Source organism: Symphalangus syndactylus, chromosome 13, assembly GCF_028878055.3.
Source record: "Symphalangus syndactylus isolate Jambi chromosome 13, NHGRI_mSymSyn1-v2.1_pri, whole genome shotgun sequence".
Classification (NCBI taxonomy): Eukaryota; Metazoa; Chordata; class Mammalia; order Primates; family Hylobatidae; genus Symphalangus; species Symphalangus syndactylus.
The window spans coordinates 57,810,999-57,831,352 of NC_072435.2; the positions used below are offsets into that span (position 1 = coordinate 57,810,999).

The 20,354-nt window shown below is 40.2% G+C and overlaps 1 protein-coding gene across 20 annotated transcripts in view; it reads left to right on the forward strand.

The window, feature by feature from the left end:
- Positions 1 to 20,354, forward strand: part of LSM14A (LSM14A mRNA processing body assembly factor) — a 59,700-nt gene that overhangs the window by 24,507 nt on the left and 14,839 nt on the right. For 16 of the 20 annotated variants that reach the window (XM_055235981.2, XM_055235989.2, XM_063614091.1 and 13 more), the window contains exons 2-4: positions 2,388 to 2,551; positions 4,536 to 4,665; positions 16,111 to 16,233. In XM_055235981.2, the coding sequence (XP_055091956.1) occupies positions 2,388 to 2,551; positions 4,536 to 4,665; positions 16,111 to 16,233 (417 nt within the window). The remainder of the gene's footprint in view (positions 1 to 2,387; positions 2,552 to 4,535; positions 4,666 to 16,110; positions 16,234 to 20,354) is intronic. The other 4 variants (XM_063614092.1, XM_063614093.1, XM_063614097.1 and 1 more) reach the window with 2 other exon arrangements.

Sequence of the window (20,354 nt, forward strand, 5' to 3'; positions counted from 1 at the left end):
TCGACTAACTCATTCTGTACCTGAATGATACTATTTAATAACATTTCGTGGTATAGGTTTGAGAACTTTTCATGATTTTAGGGATGTTTTAACTTCCTTTTTGTTTCTTTCCTCTAGTTTTAGGGAAGGATCTTCTGCCAAACTACCTGTGCCACTCTCTTTCCTGGAAGTCTCATAAGTACTAGAAAGAACTTTTAGAATAAGTGTAGGACATTATTTACACTGAAATAACATTCTTTTTTTTTTTTTTTTTTTTTTTGGAGTCAGATTGTCACTCTATCACCCAGGCTGGAGTGCAGGGGCGCCATCTCAGCTCACTGCAACCTCTGCCTCTTGAATTCAGCCAATCCTCCCACCTCAGCCACCTGAGCAGCTAGGACTACAGGCTTATGCCAACATGCCCAGCTAATGATTTTTTGTATTTTTAGTAGAGATAGGGTTTCACCATTTTGTTGAGGCTGGTGTCAAACTCCTGACCTCAAGTGATCTGCCCACCTTGGCCTCCCAAAGTGCTGGGATTACAGGCCTGAGGCGCTGCATCAGTTCTGCAAAAAAAAAAAAAAAAAACAAATCGTATGCATTAAAAATGTTAAGGGGGCCGGGTGCGGTAGCTCATGCCTGTGATGCCAGCACTTTGGGAAGCTGAAGCGGGTGGATCACTTGAGGTCAGGAGTTCTAGACCAGTCTGGCCAACGTAGTGAAACTCCATCTCTGCTAAAAAAAAAAAATACAAAAATTAGCTGGGCGTGGTGGCACACACCTGTAATCTCAGCTACTCAGGAGGCTGAGGCAGGAGAGTTGCTTGAACCCAAGAGGCAGAGGTTACAGTGAGCCAAGATTGCGTCACTGCACTCCAGCTTGGGCAACAGAATGAGACTCCATCTCAAAAAAAAAAAGAAAATAGAAATGTTAAGGGGTTTACTTCCTTTAGGATACTCTTTAAATGAAATATGTTTCATATTCCCTATTTGGAACTTCTGTATGGATGCAGACATTTTCAGAAATCTCCCAGGACAATGAACCTGAAACTTTTATATTTATAAGAAACTTGGGGATTTGGTTATTTTATTTACTTATTTTGAAATAGGGTCTTGCTGTGTCACCCATGCTGGAGTGCAGCCACGGTTCAGTACAGCCTCAATCTCCCAGGCTCAAGCGATCCTCATACCTCAGCCTCCTTATAGCTGGGACTACAGGCATGCACTACCACACCTGGCTAATTTTTAAAAAATTTTATTTATTTTTTTGTAGAGACAGGACATCACTATGTTGCTAGGGCTGGTCTTGAACTCCTGGGCTCAAGCAGTCCTCCCACCTTGGCCTCCCATAGTGCTGGGATTACAGGCATGATGAGCCACTGTGCCCAGCCAGAAATTGGCTTAAAATGCAGATTTTTGGACCCTGTCCCCAGCAAAAAGATTCGGTAGAAATCTTTATTTGTAGCCAGCTTACTGTGTTGCGGGTGGTCCCCAGTTTAACTTTGAGTAATGCTGTCTTCATTGTTAAAATAATCAGATTTAATTATATGGTAGATATTTTAGGTAACTAGGGTGTTTCAGGCTGTCCCATGGGGCTGAGTAGCTGGCAGCTGCTTGGCTTGGCTTCTAGAGGACTTACTGCTCAGCAAGGTAAATGTTATTAATACCTTCATTGCTCTCTGTGTCCCAAAGGTCAATACCCAAACTTTGAGATTTTGTAGACTGGAGGAATCTTTGTCTCCCCCTCCTTCCGCAAGAAAGACATAGGTTGCTAATTTTTATTTTGTTGAACGAGGACATTAAAAATAAACTAACTGTGAGCCAGGCACAGTGGCTTACGCCTTTAATCCCAGCACATTGAGAGGCTGAAGCAGGAAGATCACTTGAGGCCAGGAGTTCAAGACCACCCTGTGCAAAATAGCAAGACCTCATCTCTACTAAAAAATAAAAAAAATCAGCTGGGCTTAGTGGCACATGCCTGTGGTCCCAGCTACATGGGAGGTTGAGATAGAAGGATCGCCTGAGCCCGGGAAACTGAGGCTGCAGGAAGCCATGACCACACCACTGCACTCCAGCCTAGGGGACAGAGACCCAGTCTCATCAATAAATAAATAATGAAAGGACATTTTAACACCCCACTACAACCACTGAAGATACAAATAAATAAAAATATAAGAGGAACACAACCTCATAATACTGATAGTCTTTTATATTGCATATATTTAACTTCAGGCAAAAGCCACTCTATATTCCTCTTTAAAAAAAAATGTTTTAGCTATAGATTAATGAATACTTTCTCAGACATTTCAGAACTACTGCTTAGTACTTGAAATACAACATTTAGAATCTGGGGTACTACCTGAATGTGATGAGTAGTCACACATCTCATATCCTTTGTTTTCTTGCCAGTTCGATCCTTTGGTACAGAAGACAGACCAACAGATCGTCCAATACCACCTCGAGATGAAGTCTTTGAATACATTATATTCCGTGGGAGTGACATTAAAGACCTTACTGTTTGTGAGCCACCAAAACCACAGTGTTCTTTGCCTCAAGACCCAGCTATTGTTCAGGTAACTGATGGTAAATTTGTCTTGGAGTACAGGTAAACTCCTCACAGGGTTAGCCTTGGCTTTTTTCTTTCTAGTTGAATGTTCATGTAGCTTATCATTTCCAAGTTACCTGGATACCTGAAATTACTGGATAATGTTCTCATATAGGTTTTTCTGTTTGTATCATAAATTAGAACTAAGGTAAGAAACAGCTGAGGAATTTATTATGAAATATTTTCTAATTTCAACAACAATTACCATAGCTAACATTGAAGGCTACTCTGTAGAAGTGCTGTGCATATAAGACACCCTCTGAGGTTAGTATGATAATTACTCTCACTTTTAACAAGTGAGGAAGTTCAGGTGGAGCCACAATTTGAACAGATCCAGGCAGCCTGCTTCAGAATCTAGGATCCGTGCTACCATGCTATTGAGATATGGTTGATATTGCAAACCAGGGCAATAATAGCTACTCTTAGGTAAGATAATTAGGCTTAATGGGAAAAAAAAAAAAAAGCAAAATCGCATTGTTCTGCATATGTTATAATATGCAGTGTTGGTTTTTTTTTTCTTTTTTTTTTTTTTTCTTTTTGACAGAGTTGTTGGAGTACAGTGGCGCGAACTCGGTTCACTGCAATCTCTGCCTCCCGGGTTCAAGTGATTCTTCTGCCTCAGCCTCCTGAGTAGCTGGGATTACAGGCACGCACCACCATGCTCGGCTAATTCTTGTATTTTTAGTAGAGATGGGGTTTCACCATGTTGGCCAGCCTGGTCTCAAACTACTGACCTCAGATGATCCACCCACCTCAGCCTCCCAAAGTGCTGGGATTACAGGCATGAGCCACCGCGCCTGGCCTGCAATGTTATATAATAAGAAAACACAAACATAAATGTATTTTAACATATTTAGATCAGCTCTTAAATCTCCCAATTTAAGCTTTTTAATAAGGAATTGTAAATTTTGTTCTTGCAGCATAAGCTGGAGAAATTCTCTACTCTCATCTGCCCCTACCCTTGTTAAGTCTTATTGTTGAAAGGAAGCCTGAAGTGGAAATGTGAATCTCTCTAGATGGAGAAGGAAAAGACACATTCTTAATAGAGATAGCTCCCTACACCAAACACTGGTGTTACCTTACTGTCTCTTTTATATGGCTTTTGATAATGCTCCAGGAAACCAGTTATTTGAGTAATCAGTTTTATGGAAGGAGAAAAACTAAGAGAGCGCATATGAAAATGGTGTTGAATAACTTCTTCCAATAATCATAAACTTCTACTTGATCTTATTCATTCATTCAGTAGTATTTACAGAGTGTCTGGCATGTGCTTAACACTAGTAGTGAACACACAGAAAAGGTCCTGCCATCAGTGAGTGTATGTCCTGTTAGCCTTTAATACACTTCATGTTTATATTATGAAACAGTTTATAATAAGATAATATATGAAGTATACATGTATTAATATATGTTATATAATATATTTTATATGGTTTAGGTTTAAGTTAAAGTTTTTATAAAATGTTCCTCAGCTTAATGTAACTATAAGTAAAAATGTAAATGGTTTTATGTGGGATATGTTTGTTTCTACATCTGTGAATTTAATAGTAGGCCACAAATGATTGAAAATAAGAGTAAAATCACACGTGAGATTTATATCAACATCAGACTAAAACCCATTATTACTAAGTGTAATTTTTCTCATATTTTTCTTTAAGCAAAGTTACTTTACTTAAGTAACTTTCTTTCCTCAATCTATAAAACTCAACTCAATGGGGAGTTTATTGTAGAAAAAAGTATTTGTAAGTCACATTGAGTATAATTGGCACATTATAGATACTGAAATCAAAAGGTTGTTCGGCTATTTTAATATTAAGTGCAAATTGTAATTCATTTTGTATCTAGTAGTTATAATATAATAGTTTTCTTAAAAGCGTAAAAATCTGGAATTTTTTTTTCATTATATACATGTTGCTTAGAGCTTGGAAAGATAACTCATGATTTTCCTTCAGTCCTCACTAGGCTCATCGACTTCTTCATTCCAGTCCATGGGTTCTTATGGGCCTTTCGGCAGGATGCCCACATACAGTCAGTTCAGTCCAAGTTCCTTAGTTGGGCAGCAGTTTGGTGCTGTTGGTGTTGGTATGTTTTCTTTTTCTTTTATTTTTTTGTTTTTGTATTCTTCCTTTCTTTACCCCAAAGGTATAGAAACTCAACACAAACTATTAGAAACGTTGTTTGATGTTCCTTTTGTAACTTTGTTTTATGGTGTTCAGAACACATTTTGATGATATCTTAAAGCCTTTATTGATATTAGTGGGTTTTTAAAAGTCAGCTTTCACAAAGTAACATTTTTTTTTTACACCTAGGTATATCCAATATCTACCAAATCTTATTGGTAATTGGATTTTTTTTTTTTTTTTTTTAAAGACAAAGTCTCGCTCTATCACTCAGGCTGGAGTCCAGTGGCACTATCTTGGCTCACTACAACCTCTGCCTCGTGGGTTTAAGCAATTCTCGTGCCTCAGCCTCCCAAATAGCTGGGATTACAGATATGCATCACCACACCCAGCTAATTTTTGTATTTTCAGTAGAGGTGGAGTTTCACCATGTTGGCCAGGCTGGTCTTGAACTCCTGACCTCAGGTGATCCACCTGCCTTGGCCTCCCAAAGTGCTAGGATTACGGGTGTGAGCCACTGTGCCTGGCCTGGATTTTAATTAATAAATTTTTCTTTTTAATTTCTTTTTCTTTTTTTTTTTTTTGTTTCTGAGGCAGAGTCTCGCTCTGTTGCCCAGGCTAGAGTACAGTGGCATGATCTCCGCTCACTGCAACCTCCACCTCCCTGGTTTAAGCAGTGCTCCTGCCTCAGCCTCCTGAGTAGCTGGGATTACAGGTGTGTGCCGCCACTCCCGGCCAATTTTTTTGTATTTTTAGTAGAGATGGGGTTTCACCATGTTGGCCAAGCTAGTCTCGAACTCCTGACCTCAAGTGATCCACCTCAGCCTCCCAAAGTGCTGGGATTACAGGCATGAGCCACCAAGCCCAGCCTAAAATGTTTATTTTAAACACATAAGACATGCACACATAAAGATACACATAGCATGATTGAGGCTTGGTGTTTTGTTTCTGTAACACTGGATTTGAAACAAAACTGTAATGAGAACGTATAGCAGGGCTGGGCGAATGACAGGCTTGCTTATGGCTGGAGGGTCAAGGGCTATTGAGTGCAAAAGCTGGATGTAATCAGATTGGCTCAGTGTTGTTTTGTTTTTATAGCTGTGCATTTTAGCGTTTAAGTACACCTTTGTTCCCACGGTAAAGAACAGCTTTTTTAAAAAAATCGCTTCTCGGCCTTTTGGCTAAGATCAAGTGTAAAAAAAAAAAAAAAAAAAAAAAAAAAAGAAACAGCTTTAAATCTCAAGCTTTTGCCCCTAATCTTTTAAAATTTCATTGAAATAATTATCAATTTATTGTTTCACTGCACCACAAATTTAGTTTCAGGTGTATCTTGAAACTCATTGATATGCTAATAAGTTTTATTAACATTATTAAATTCCTTCCTATGAATATACTTTTTATACAGATGTGACTTAAGTATTTAAATGTTTTACTTATTCACAAAATAACAAAGAATGGCAAAAAAAAGCAAACTAAAACTGAATGAGCTGGGCACGGTGGCTCATACCCGTCATCCCAGCACTTTGGGAGGCTGAGGCAGGCGGATCACCTGAAGTCAGGAGTTCAAGACCAGCCTGACCAACATGGAGAAACCCCATCTCTACTAAAAATACAAAATTAGCTGGACGTGGTGGTGCATGCCTGTAATCCCAGCTACTAGGGAGGCTGAAGTAGGAGAATCGCTTGAACCCGGGAGACAGAGGTTGCAGTGAGCTGAGATCGTGCCATTGCACTCCAGCCTAGGCCACAACAGCAAAACTCCATCTAAAAATAAATAAATAAATAAAACTGAATGAATATAAACAGAAACCACAGATGCTATTACATATTAAATTGATAATATAACCACACAGAGGAAAAAATAATTCAGATAACTTTTACACTCTTAGGATATATTCTAACAACAAATAGAACTATTAAGAAAACGTGACTTTGATTTGTATTATTGGTGTTATTTTTTATTTATTTATTTATTTATTTTTTGAGATAAGATCTGGCTCTCACTCAGGCTGGAGTGCAGTGGCACGATCCCAGCTCACTGTAACCTCCGCCTCCCAGGCTCAAGCCATCCTCCCACTTCAGCGTCCCGAGTAGCTGGGATTATAGGCATGCACCACCGCTCCCGGCTAGAATTTTTTTTGTATTTTTTGTACAGACAGGGTTTCCACATGTTTTCCAGACTGGTCTCAAACTTGTGACCTGAAGTGATCCACCCACCTCGGCCTCCAAAAGTGTTGGGATTACAGGTGTGAGCCACTGCACCAGCCAGGTGTTAATTCTTAAACTGTTTTGTATGTATTATAGGAAAGGGCAAATGAATAAAATACTTACGTTGGGAAATAGTGTTTTTACCATGGAGAAGGAAGATATAAATATGAAATGGGAAAGGTGAGAAAGAACCCTGTGGTGCTGAATGTAAATAGATGGTATGAGTATGGACTCATTTTTTAAAAACTGGTTATTTCCTAGCTCTGTTCATAGAAAGGACCTAGAAACAATGGAAAGCCCGTAGCAAAGAACACATGTAGACTCAGCTTTTAGTTTCTAAATACCACTCCCCACTAAAAGGAACAAGGGCCTATTGAAAAACAAAGGAAAAGACACACTTTTTTCACATAAAAATGCCTGCTAATAAGTAGAAGGAGGCCGGGCGCGGTGGCTCACGCTTGTAATCCCAGCACTTTGGGAGGCCGAGGCGGGCGGATCACGAGGTCAGGAGATCGAGACCATCCTGGCTAACATGGTGAAACCCCGTCTCTACTAAAAATACAAAAAAAATTAGCCGGGCGTGGTGGCGGGCGCCTGTAGTCCCAGCTACTCGGAGAGGCTGAGGCAGGAGAATGGCGTGAACCCGGGAGGCGGAGCTTGCAGTGAGCCGAGATCGCGCCACTGCACTCCAGCCTGGGCGACAGAGCGAGACTCCGTCTCAAAAAAAAAAAAAATAATAAGTAGAAGGAGTGGTAGATAAAGAAAATTGCCATTTTCTAATCTCAGTATAATAATTATCGAGGATTATCATTAGATGCTGAAGTCATTGGGTGAAAGGTGTTAGGACAGGATATTAAGGTGATCTTAAAGTATCATCCCACAATTTACGAAGGGGGAATGTACCCTTGTAACACAGACATCTGGTGGTTACCAACTCCGTCAAGTGCTCAAGTTTAGCATTGCCTTAAGCAATTATGTGTCTCCTGATGTGATGATTGGGGTGGGGGGGCAAAATATAATATCACCTTTGTGGGGTTCTTGCTGAAAATGCAGAATCTAGTTTTGAAGAAATGGGCTTATATATCCAGAAGGTGGGTTGTTTTGCAAGACAGTTATCCACACTTTTCAAAAGATTCAATATTACAAAGAATGGAGAGAGGCAGCAGAACTGTTTTAGGCTGGCAAAGACTGAAGAGACATAATATCCAAATGTAATATAGAATCGAATCCTGGGCTTTTAAAAAGTTGGCGTGTTTGTTTCCTGCAGGGGAGAAAAAGAAAACTTAAAAAGTTGGTGTGAAGAACATTTTAGGGACTATTAAGGAACTTTTGAGTATGGACTAATCGTTGGATGTTGTTATTACTGTTAATTTTCTGGTTAATCATATGGGAGAGTGTTTTTGTTTGGGGGAGGTGGTTTTGAAGTATTTAGAAGTAAAGGGCCAGATTGATTTTAGCCTCTCTAAACAAAAGAAAAATGTGCATATTAAGGTATAAAGATGGAGAAACAGTGGGTTTGGTTAGATGTTAGCAGTTGATGAGTCTAGGTGAGGAATATATTGATATTCTGTGTACTCCTTCAATTTTAACATAGGTTTGACATTTTTCATAATTAAAAATTAATTCCTTTTAGACTTATTTTAGGTGAAATAGTGTAACTTTGGTCCATAAATTTCCAAATCCAGTGGTAAGATCAATGTTATTTATTCATGTTAAATCAAGATATACTGTATGTTAACTATAACTTAGAATCCTTTCCTGGAGATTCAAATAAGGAATGATTGCAAATTGTATTATCCTTTTTGAGGCTCCTTTGACTAAATTAGTTAACTGACTTTGAGATCATCATTATACTTCTTATGTTACCATGAAGTTTATGTAAGTAATTATGTTCAAAAATTTGAACAGGATCAAGTACGTAGTATCTATATAGTAACTATTGCTTCTGCCATTCTTCAAGGTTTACTCTCTAATCAGAGTATTTTGTGGTTGTGAAATGCTTTTTATAAATATTTTAATCTAATTTTAATATTATTGTGCGTTGTTAGTTTATTACTTGGGTGTCACAAAAGTAGAAGGTTTTACTGGTGTTTTCCATGTCAGTAGAATAATTTTTGCAGGGTCAGGTTATTTTTGATTAATTGATTTCCATAGTGGTTAGGATAATTTATGAAGTGGCTAATTAGAAAACTAAGTGTTAGAAGTTACCAAATGAGGAAGAGGAAAGCTGTGGCATTGGTCAAGGTGACAGATGTTTTTCAGAAAAGGAATTAACTTAAATTTAGCTTGTTTTTTGAGATGGCATCTGGCTCTGTCACCGGCTAGAGTGCAGTGGTGCGATCTCAGCTCACTGCAACCTCCTCCTCCCGGGTTCAAGCGAGTGTCCTGCCTCAGCCTCCTGAACAGCTGGGGTTACACGCCACCGTGCCCAGCTAATTTTTGTATTTTTAGTAGAGACAGGGTTTCACCATGTTGGTCAGGCTGGTCTCAAACTCTGACCTTGTGATCCACCCGCCTCGGCCTCCCAAAGTGCTGGGATTACAGGCGTGAGCCACCGCGCCTGGCAGACTTTTCTTAAAACTGATGCAAAAATAATTCTTATGTGTAAGAGATGAGATCATTACTGGCCTTAATTTCTGAACTCTTGGAAAAATTAAACATCTCACAATAAATGAAGCATCAAAACAGTATTTCCCTATGTTACCATTGAACAGTAGCAAGAGCTTACTGCTGCAGTTAGAAAAAGGATTCATAGAAACAGTGAAAGGTATAGATTGACCACCTATCTAAAGTAATTCTGTAGCAAGGATTAAAATGAAGAAACATGGAGCAATTAGATATTTTTTCTGTTATATTTACTCCAGTTGATAAGGTCAGCTGGTTGTTCTCAAATAATTGAGACAGGTTGACTAGCATGTCATGGCATGCTGTTTAAGTCTCATAATCTTATGTGCCAGATGGAGGAATATTGGCTGAATAGACCATCAGTGGATACATTTTAGTTGATTAAATAGCCAAACCATATTGGAAGATGGTTCTCTTAGGTCTCCAGTGTTTTGTAGAGACTAATTTTTAATCACTGAGTGATGAAGCCTTGAAGAGATGCTTACGAACTTTACAGTTAGCGTGAAGCCAGGGGGTTGTTTCAACCATTACGGATGTTAAACTAAGTATTGTTAAAGATCAGACCAGGCACAGTGGCTCATGCCTGTAATCCCAGCACTTTGGGAGGCTGAGACGAGTGAATCATTTGAGGTCAGGAGTTCAAGATCAGCCTGGCCAACATGGTGAAACCTGTCTCTACTGAAAATACAAAAAAATGAGCCGGGCATGGTGGCGTGCGCCTGTAATCCCAGCTACTCCGGAGGCTGAGGCAGGAGAATCCCTGGAACCCAGGAGGCGAAGGTTGCAGTGAGTTGAGATCACGCCACTGTACTCCAGCCTGAGCGACAGAGCGAGACCATGTCTCCAAAACAACAAAAAAAAGAAAGATTGTTAAAGATCTATTTTGGTAAAACATGAAGGAATTAAACATTCCAGTTAAAAGGCAGAGTGTCAGACTGAATTAAAAAAAAGACAAGGCCCAACTATATTATGTTTATAAGAAATGCACTGAAAGTGAAAGAATAGGCCAGGCGCGGTGGCTCTCGCTTGTAATCCCAGCACTTTGGGAGGCCGAGGCGGGCGGATCACGAGGTCAAGAGATCGAGACCACGGTGAAACCCCGTCTCTACTAAAAAATACAAAAAAAATTAGCCGGGCGTGGTGGCGGGCGCCTGTAGTCCCAGCTACTCGGAGAGGCTGAGGCAGGAGAATGGCGTGAACCCGGGAGGCGGAGCTTGCAGTGAGCCGAGATTGTGCCACTGCACTCCAGCCTGGGTGACAGAGCAAGACTCCGTCTCAAAAAAAAAAAAAAAAGAAAGAAAGTGAAAGAATAGAAGAAAGTATACCATACAAACAGCAATAACAAGAGAAGTGTGTAGCATACATTAGTATCAGACAAAGGAGCTTAAAGATCAGGATTTCTTGCAGAGATAAAAGTGTGTGTGGAGGGGGGGCGTTCTTCATAAAGATAAGGATCAATTCATCAGGAAGATACAACAGTCCTGAATGTGTAACTTTTATAAAACAGTATACCCAACAATTGCAGAATATTGTTTTAAGTAGACGTGAACTGCTCAACAATATAGACCAAATGCTGGACCATAAAATAAGTCACACTAAATTCCAAAAGGAATAAAATCATACATGGTATATTATTAAGCCACAAAATAAACTTGAAATTAATAAAGGTAACTTGAAAAATCCCCAGATAATTTGGTATCAAGTAAACTTGTTAATCACTAATAGATCAAAGGAGAATTTACAAGGGAAATTAGAGAATTTTTTAAATCTAGGCCAGATGTGATAGCATACACCTGTAATCCCAGCACTTTGGGTGGCCAAGGTGGGAGGATCACTTGAGGCCAGGAGTTCAAGACCAGCCTGGGGAACATAGGGAGACCTTGTCTCTACAAAAAAAAATGCATAAGTAGCTGGATGTGGTTGTACATACCTGTAGTCCTAGCACTCAGGAGGCTGGGGTGGGAGACTTGATTGAGCCCAGGAATTGAAGACTGCAGTGAGCTGTGATGCTGCAGTGAGCTGTGATTCTGCCGCTGCACTCCAGGAAAGGCGGCAGAGCTAGACCTTGTCTCTAAAAAGAAAAAATTAGGCTGGGCGCGGTGGCTCAAGCCTGTAATCCCAGCGCTTTGGGAGGCCGAGGCGGGCAGATCACGTGGTCAGGAGATCGAGACCATCCTGGCTAACATGGTGAAACCCCGTCTCTACTAAAAATACAAAAAAAAAAAAAATTAGCCGGGCGTGGTGGCGGGCACCTGTAGTCCCAGCCACTCGGGAGGCTAAGGCAGGAGAATGGCATGAACCCGGGAGGTGGAGCTTGCAGTGAGCCGAGATCGCACCACTGCACTCCAGCCTGGGCGACAGAGCGAAACTCTGTCTCAAAAAAAAAAAAAAAAAATTAAAAAAAAATGTATTTTTAATTTAATGACCAGAAAGTTTGTGGGTGTAGCTAAAACAGTGTTTAGAAAAATTTTCATAGCTTTAAATACATGTATTAGAAAACAAGAATTTTTGGCCGGGCGTGGTGGTTCATGCCCATGATCCCAGCACTTTGGGAGGCTGAGATGGGCAGATCACTTGAGGTCAGGAGTTCAAGACCAGCCTGGCCAATGTGGTAAAAACCCATCTCTACTAAAAATACAAAAATTACTCAGGCGTGTTGGCATGTGCCTGTAGTCCCAGCTACTTGGGAGGCGGAGGCAGGAGAATCGCTTGAGCTGGGGAGGCAGAGGTTGTAGTGAGTTGAGATGGCATTACTGCACTCTAGCCTGGGTGACAGAGCAAGACTTTGTCTCAAATAAAAAGGAAAAGAAAATAAGAATTTTTAAAATCAGTGCTCTAAGCTACCAGTTTAAGAAGCTAGGAAAGCGCCAGTTGTGGTATCTCCCACCTGTAATCCCAGCACTTTGGGAGGTCAAGGCGGGCGGATTACCTGAGGTAAAGAGTTTGAGACCAGCCTGGCCAACATGGTGAAACCCCATCTCTACAAAAATACAAAAATTAGCCAGGTATGATGGCAGGTGCCTGTAATCCCAGCTACTCAGGAGGCTGAGGCAGGAGAATCACTTGAACCCGGGAGGCGGAGGTTGCAGTGAGCCAAGATCGCACCATTGAACTCCAGCCTGGGCGACAGAGCAAGACTCCGTCTCATAAAAAAAAAAAAAAAAAAATGCTAGGAAAAATGGTTAGCTGGGCATGGTGGTGAATGCCCTTAGTCCTAACTACTTGGGAGGCTGAGGTGGGAGGACTCCTTGAGCCCAGCAGTTCATGGTTGCAGTGAATTATGATTGTGCCACTGCCTTCTAGCCTGGGTGACAGAGTGAGACTATGTCTCTAAAACAAGTTGGTGAGGACGTCAGGGGACAGCTAGGAAAAAAATGAAAGACAATTATTCCAAAAGTAGTAGAAGGGGAAGAAAATAAAAAGATAAGAGCAGAAATCAATGAAATAGAAATAGATTATATATCAGCAAAGCCAAGAGTTTGTTTTGGGTAGGTTTTTGTTTTTTGTTTTTTTTATATAAGATTGATAAGTCCCTAGCAAAACTGATTAAGGAAAGAAAGAACAACCAAGCAAGTTGTCAATACCAGGAAGGAAAGAGTAGACATCAGTATAGACCTTAAAAGAATAATATGGGAATATACGAATGTCAACAAATGTGATAGTTTGGATGAAGCGGGCAAATTTCTTGAAAAATAGTAAACCAACACAAGAGGAAATAAAATCTTAATATCTCTATATCTTCTAATGAAATTGAAACAGTAATTTAAAATCACCCAGAAAGAAAATTCTAGACTGTTTACTGTTACATTCTACCAAACATTTAGGGAAGAAATAATTTTTACTAATCTTACACAAACTCTTTCAGATAGCTATGCACTATGATGCATGCCTGTAGTCCCAGTAACTCAGGAGGCGGAGGCGGGAGGATCTCTTGAGCCCGGGAGTTCAAGGCTGCAGTGAGCCATGATCGTGCCACTGCACTCCAGCCAAGGCAACAGAGCAAAACCCTGTCTCTTAAGGAAAAAAAGGCTGGGTACAGTGGGTCACACCTGTAATCCCAGCACTTTGGGAGGCCGAGGCGGGCGGATCACGAGGTCAGGAGATCGAGACCAGCCCAGCCAACGTGGTGAAACCCTGTCTCTACTAAAAATACAAAAAAAAAATTAGTTGGGCATGATGGCGCACGCCTGTAGTCCCAGCTGCTCGGGAGGCTGAGGCAGGAGAATCGCTTGAGCCCAGAAGGCGGAGGTTACAGTCAGCCGAGATCGCGCCACTGCACTTCAGCCTGGCTACAGAGCAAGACTCCATCTCAAAAAGAGAAAAAGAAAATTCGGAGAATAGAGGAAGAGGAAATATTTGCTGACCCTATAACCAAGGCCAAATAACTGAAATACCAACTATGACTAGATCGTTACAAGAAAATTATCGATCATTGTCTCCCATGAACAAAAAATAATGTTTATTAGAAGTAGAAGCCAGCACTTCAGAAGAAGGATTGTATATGATGACAAACATTTATCTCAGGACTGCAAAGCTGCAACATTTGAAAATCAGTTGTAACTTACCACATTAACAGACCAGGAATAAAGAATAGAGAATCCAGAAATAGACCCACTCAGATACTTAAAACAGAGTACCAAGACAGTTCAATGGAGAGAAAAGACATTGTTTTAACAAGGGATGTTGCAGCAGCTGGTTATCTGTGGAAAAAAATAAAACTTGACCCCTGGCTTAAACTATAAATTAAAAATAATTTGGAATAGATTATAGACATAAATTGGTAGTAGAATTGGAGTAGAGGGAGTAGAGGGTGGCATGATCAGGAACTCACGGAAGAGATTTGCTCTAACCATTAAATACGTAATCCAGAGGACAAGCAATGGGAGGCCAAGCCAGGTGAGGAAACATAGAGCAGCCTGCAGATGCAAATATACATCAAAGTGGCTGATGTCTTGGTCATCACCCAGGAATACTAGAAATAACTGGATGGGTTCTACTCCCCACAGAATTCTTGAAAGCACCAGTCCCCACATTACCGGGATATTGTGGGAAGTTGTGTTAGGCTTCTCCTGAGCTTACTGGAGCTGCAGCCAGGCTGGATTGCACCTCCAAGGGAGTCCCAGTGGCTCCCCTTGTCTAAGATACTGTGCTGCTTTCTGAAGCCAAAATTTTTTTTTGTTTTTTTTTTTTTTTGAAACGGAGTCTCACTCTGTCACCCAGGCTGGAGCACAGTGGCCCAATATTGGCTCACTGCAACCTCCACCTCCCAGGTTCAAGCAATTCTCCTGCCTCAGCCTCCCGAGTAGCTGGGACTGCAGGCATGCGCCACCACGCCCGGCTGATTTTTGAATTTTTGTAGAGACGAGGTTTCACCATATTGGTCAGGGCAGTCTTGAACTCCTGACCTCATGATCTGCCCACCTTGGCCTCCCAAAATGCTGGGATTACAGGTGTGAGCCACTGCACCCAGCCCTAAAGCCACATTTTAAGAGGGTTAAGAACAAATAGAATTCATTAAATTAGGAGTCTAAGAAAGGAAGGGGAGAGTGTCATAAAGACCATGTGAAGTGAGTAATGGTTGAAGGGACTGGAGTTGACTAACCTGAAAATGGGCAAATTGCAAGGGGCATGATTGTAATATTCATGTGTTTTAAGAGCAGAAGGATAAACTGCTGCTGTGGGCTAGACTGGTGAAAATATAGAAAATGATGAGAGAAGAGGTAGGTTTTATTAATTGAAGTAAATAGTTTGAACTTTTATCTCGAGGACAGTGGAAGCCATCAGAAGGTCTAAAGCACGATAATGTGATTATATTTATATTTTGTAAAAAATCACTCTGACTACCATCTTTAGGTTGGATTTAGAGGTTGTGGAAGGGGGAGGTGCTGTTGAAGTATAGTGAAAACCTGCATAGATGAAATACTAAGGAAAGAGCACAGTATATCAAAAGTGAATGATCCCTAAGTACTGTAGAAACTTAAAGAAGAAATTTGATACAACCTAGTATGGCAGAGAATTGGGCCCTTTCTAGGGACTTTTTTACTCATGTTGCCAGAACTTTTTGCAGCTGCTTTAGGCAGAATGCAGCCTCACAGTCCCATCTTAAGGGGAAGCATTGAAACCAGAGTCCATCGTCTGTTGCCTTGGAAATGCTGAAAAAGCTCCTTGTAAACCTGTCTGCTGGTTTGGCTATTTGTCCAGATACTTAGTATTAGAATCATTGAACCTTAATGTTAGTGTTGAATGTACTATTTCTGCTACTTCTCTAGCTGGTATGGGTCCTTGCTGTCCCATCTGCATAACTGCCTAGGACAGCACTCCATGTGTTATAAACATTGCTTGCATCCAAGGTTAGTGGACAGTATATTGGCTTCTCCTTCCCCCGCCCTCCATATATATCCATAGAATTCCCAAACTATTGAGTACACTTTAATTTCCAAGATTATTAATTTGTACAGATGTTGCGGGGAGAGATAGACAATTACCGTCATTAAAATGCTGCATTACTTTGTATCATTGAAAAACGTAAAACATTTTTTAAAATTTTTTTATCATTTAAAAACATCTCTTTAAGCTGGAAGCTCTTTGACATCCTTTGGAACAGAAACATCAAACAGTGGTACCTTACCCCAAGGTAGTGCGGTTGGTTCCGCCTTTACACAGGATACAAGATCTCTAAAAACACAGTTATCTCAAGGTAAGCTATCTCATCCCTAAAATATTTCCATTCTAAACTTTTATAGTGGTTTTTGTCTTTTTCTGAATGTAAGAGCTTTTGCAGCTTGTAAATCACGTGTATAATTTCTATTTGGTTCCTTTAAAAATTTTCTCCAAATTGCTGTATTGCAATGAATATATTATTGAATGACTCTCACTATTTAGACTTATTACAGTTCTTAGATCATGAAACTGAAATGCTGAGCATTCTCTAAGTTGGACTTTTTTTGCAAAGCAATTATATAACTTGTATGTAACACTTAAATATATCAAATTGGGCTCAGACTCACCATTAAAGTTGAGCTATCCAAGATGAATTGGAAATATCATCTGAAAAAAACTGTGTATTATGCTGTTACATTTTCCCTAACATCCTCACAGGATGGAGAGTAGTGGTTCTCAGTGTAGGCCACCCACAACTGAATCATCTGGGGTGCTTCTTAAAAATTTAAATCCTGAGACTTACACATCAGAATCCCTGAGGCCTGAGGATTTGTATTTTAGTAAGCTTCTTATTCTTAAAATTCTGCTCTTCAACCAGCCAGTCTCATAATTTTAAATGGTTATCCACACCTTTTATTCTTATCTTTGTTTCTTTCTTTTTTCTTAATATTTTTCTTTTATTTACTTATTAGAGATGAGGTTTCCCTATATTGCCCAGGCTGGTCTCGAACTCCTGGGCTCAAACAGTCCATTTGCCTTGGCCTCCCCAAAGTATTGGGATTACAGGCGTGAGCCATTGGGCCCAGCTCTTTTTTTTTTTTTTTTTTTTTTTTTTAAGAGGTGGGTCTCACTATGCTGCCCAAACTGAAATGCAGTGGCTATTCACAGATGTGATCATAGCGCACTGCAGCCTTGGACACCTGGCCCCAAACAAGCCTCCCACCTTAGCTTCCCCAGTAGCTGGGGCTACAGCCTTGTGCTACCATGCTCGGCTTTTCCTTATCTATTTTTATCCACTTTAGAAATGGGTATTTTTGGCTCATTGCTTTATATGAATGGTTTTTGTTTTGTTTTGTTTTGTTTTGTTTTGTTTTTAAGTAAAGCAATGTTAAGTCATTTCAGAAAGACCTCTAATCACAAGACAGTATTTTAAAAAGCTATTAAGGGTAAAAATTCAATGCTAAACATAATCTTATGTATTTCAGTTAAGATATTTTGAAATAGTTCTTACTGTTACTCATATTGATTAGCTTAATTTTTTTCTTTTTTTTTTTTTTTTCTTTTAAGATGGAGTCTTGCTCTGTCACCCAGACTGGAGTGCAGTGGCACAATCTCGGCTCACTGCAACCTCCATCTCCCAGGTTCAAGCGATTCTCCTGCCTCACCCTCCCAAGTAGCTGGGATTACAGGCATGTGCCACCATGCCCAGCTCATTTTTTTGTATTTTTGATAGAGATGTGGTTTCGCGATGTTGGCCAGGCTGGTCTCAAACTCCTGACCTCAAGTGATCCACCTGCCTTGGCCTCCCAAAGTGCTGAGATTGTAGACGTGAGCCACTGCGCCCAGCCTACTTTCTTAATTTTTAAACATTCTAAAGATTGTTTGTTTTTGAGATAGGGTCCTGCTCTGTCTCCCAGACTGGAATGTAGTGGTGTGATCATGGCTTACTGCAGCCTCCACCTCCTGAGCTCAGGCCATCTTCCCAATTAGCTGAGATCATAAGCAAGCACCACCAGCTAGTTTTGTAGGAACAGGATTTCGCCATGTTGCCAAGGCTGGTCTGGAACTCCTGGGCTCAAGCAATCCACCCACCTCGGCCTCCCAAAGTGCTGGGATTATAGGCATGAGCCACAGTGCCCGGCCTATTCTGGAATTTTTAGTTAAATCAGGAACACATGAAAAAGAAGCATAAATATTGAAATTAGCATTATTCATGAAGAATGAGAACTAATAAGGAACTTAAATTAGGCAGAGGCAAAATGTAAATTAAATATACAAAAGTCAATAGTTCTGGCTGGGCACGGTGGCTCATGCCTGTAATCCCAGCACTTTGGGAGGCCAAGGCAGGTGGATCGCCTGAGGTCAGGCGTTCGAGACCAGCCTGGCCAACCAACATGGCGAAACCCCATCTCTACTAAAAATACAAAAATTAGCCGGGCTTGGTGGCGTGCACCTGTAATCCCAGCTACTCAGGAGGCTGAGGTGGGAGAATCACTTGAACCTGGGAGGCAGAGGTTGTAGTGAGCCAAGATCACACTACTGCACTCCAGCTTGGGCGACAAAGCGAGACTCCATTTCAAAAAAAAAAAAATTAATAGTCCTAAAGTCTAATCCATTGATTATGTAATGAGGAGAAAAGATGATTACAGTAATGCAAAATAGAAATTGTATACAAAATATGTAATAAGAAATAAGTTGATCATACTAAGAAATATAACCAACTTCTATGATAAATAATATAAGAGAGGGACATAAAAGTTGCATATAATGGAAGAAACATATCTTATTCCTAGATAGAAGAACAAGAACAGTACCAGCACTTAGGGAGGCAAAGCCAGGACGATCACTTGAGCCCAGGAGTTTGAGACCAGCCTGGGCAACATAGTGAAACTTCATCTCTACCAAAAAATTTTAAAAATAAGCAGAGTATGATGGACACCTGTGGTCCTAGCTACTCAAGAGGCTGAGACAGGAGAATCACATGAGCCCAGGAGGCCGAGGCTGCAGTGAGTCCTAACTGCACTACCTCACTCCAGCCTGGGGGACAGAACCGAGATCCTGTCTCCCAAAAAAAAAAAAAAAAAAAAGATTCAGTATTGAGAAGACTTTACTTCTCATAGTTATCAAATTTATTGCAAATTAATTAAAAATCAATGCAAGTAGAATAGTAGGAGAATTTAGTAAAACAGATTATCTTTAAAATAAACATGGAAGTGTGGCTGGACATATTTGAAAAATAAAAGTAATGGGTTTACTGACATGATAATAAAATGTAGCAATGCAGGAAAAAAAATAAGAGATGAATAGAATGCAATAGGCAGTCAGAAACAGATCCGAGTGTAAGTAATAATTTATTCTGGGTGCAGTGGTTCATGCCTGAAACCCTAACATTTTGTGAGTTCAAGACAGAAGCCAGGGATTTGAGACTAGCCTGGGCAACGTAGCAGGACCCTGTCTCTAAAAACGTTAAAAATTAGCTGGGCATGATGTGTGCGCCTATCAGCTACTTAAGAGGCTGAAGCTAGAGGATTGTTTGAGCCCAGGAGGTCAAGGTGGCAGCAAGCTGTGATTGCGGCCCTGCACACTAGCCTAGGCAACAGAGCAAGACTTCATCTTAAAAGAATTTAGTAGATGATAAAGGTATTATTTTAAATTAGTGGAGAGAAGGCTGTCTGTTCCAATTAATAATGTTGCCTGATCATTTGGAGAAAGTCACTCTAGATTCTTTCCCTCATACTGAGCACCAAAAAATATATACATTTTAAATAGATTAAAATGTTAAAAATTTTGAAGTATGTGTTTATTAAAAGAAAGAGGTGTATTTACATAAAGCTATGACAAAGAAGTCCTAAGAGTTTGCATTTAAGTTTTATCAACTAAAATTTCTGAATTTCACAAAATTAAAATTCCTAGAATTTTCTTTTAAGTGTGATAAGATTGTGAAGATAGCCCAAGGGAGTGTCTCTTTATTATGCAGAAATCACTTCTGGATTTATTCCTAATAATGTATCCAGTATCACAGTATCACCTATATTTCCCTGTTTGTGACAAAACTGGCATCATGATGATTAGTAGGCCTTAATAGTGAAAAGACTTTTTAAGTACACAGCAAATGTTTCTGCACTTGTTCTGATTGCCCCATTGCTTGTACTTCTGTAGTACTTGTGAGCCATAGGATCTTTTCTCAAAAGCCTTGATAAAGAAGTTTTATAAACTTATAAGATGATTTAATGTAGTACCATAAAATTAACTGTAGCAGTAGACTTTTTCAGGAAGACACGTGAAATAAAAAAAATTAGCAAGGTGTGGTAGCGCACACCTATAGTCCTAGCTACTGAAGAGGCTGAGGCAGGAAGATCACTGGGTCCCAGGAGTTAGAAGTTGCAGCGAGCTGTGATTGCGCCACTGCACTCCAGCCAGAGCGACAGAACAAGACCC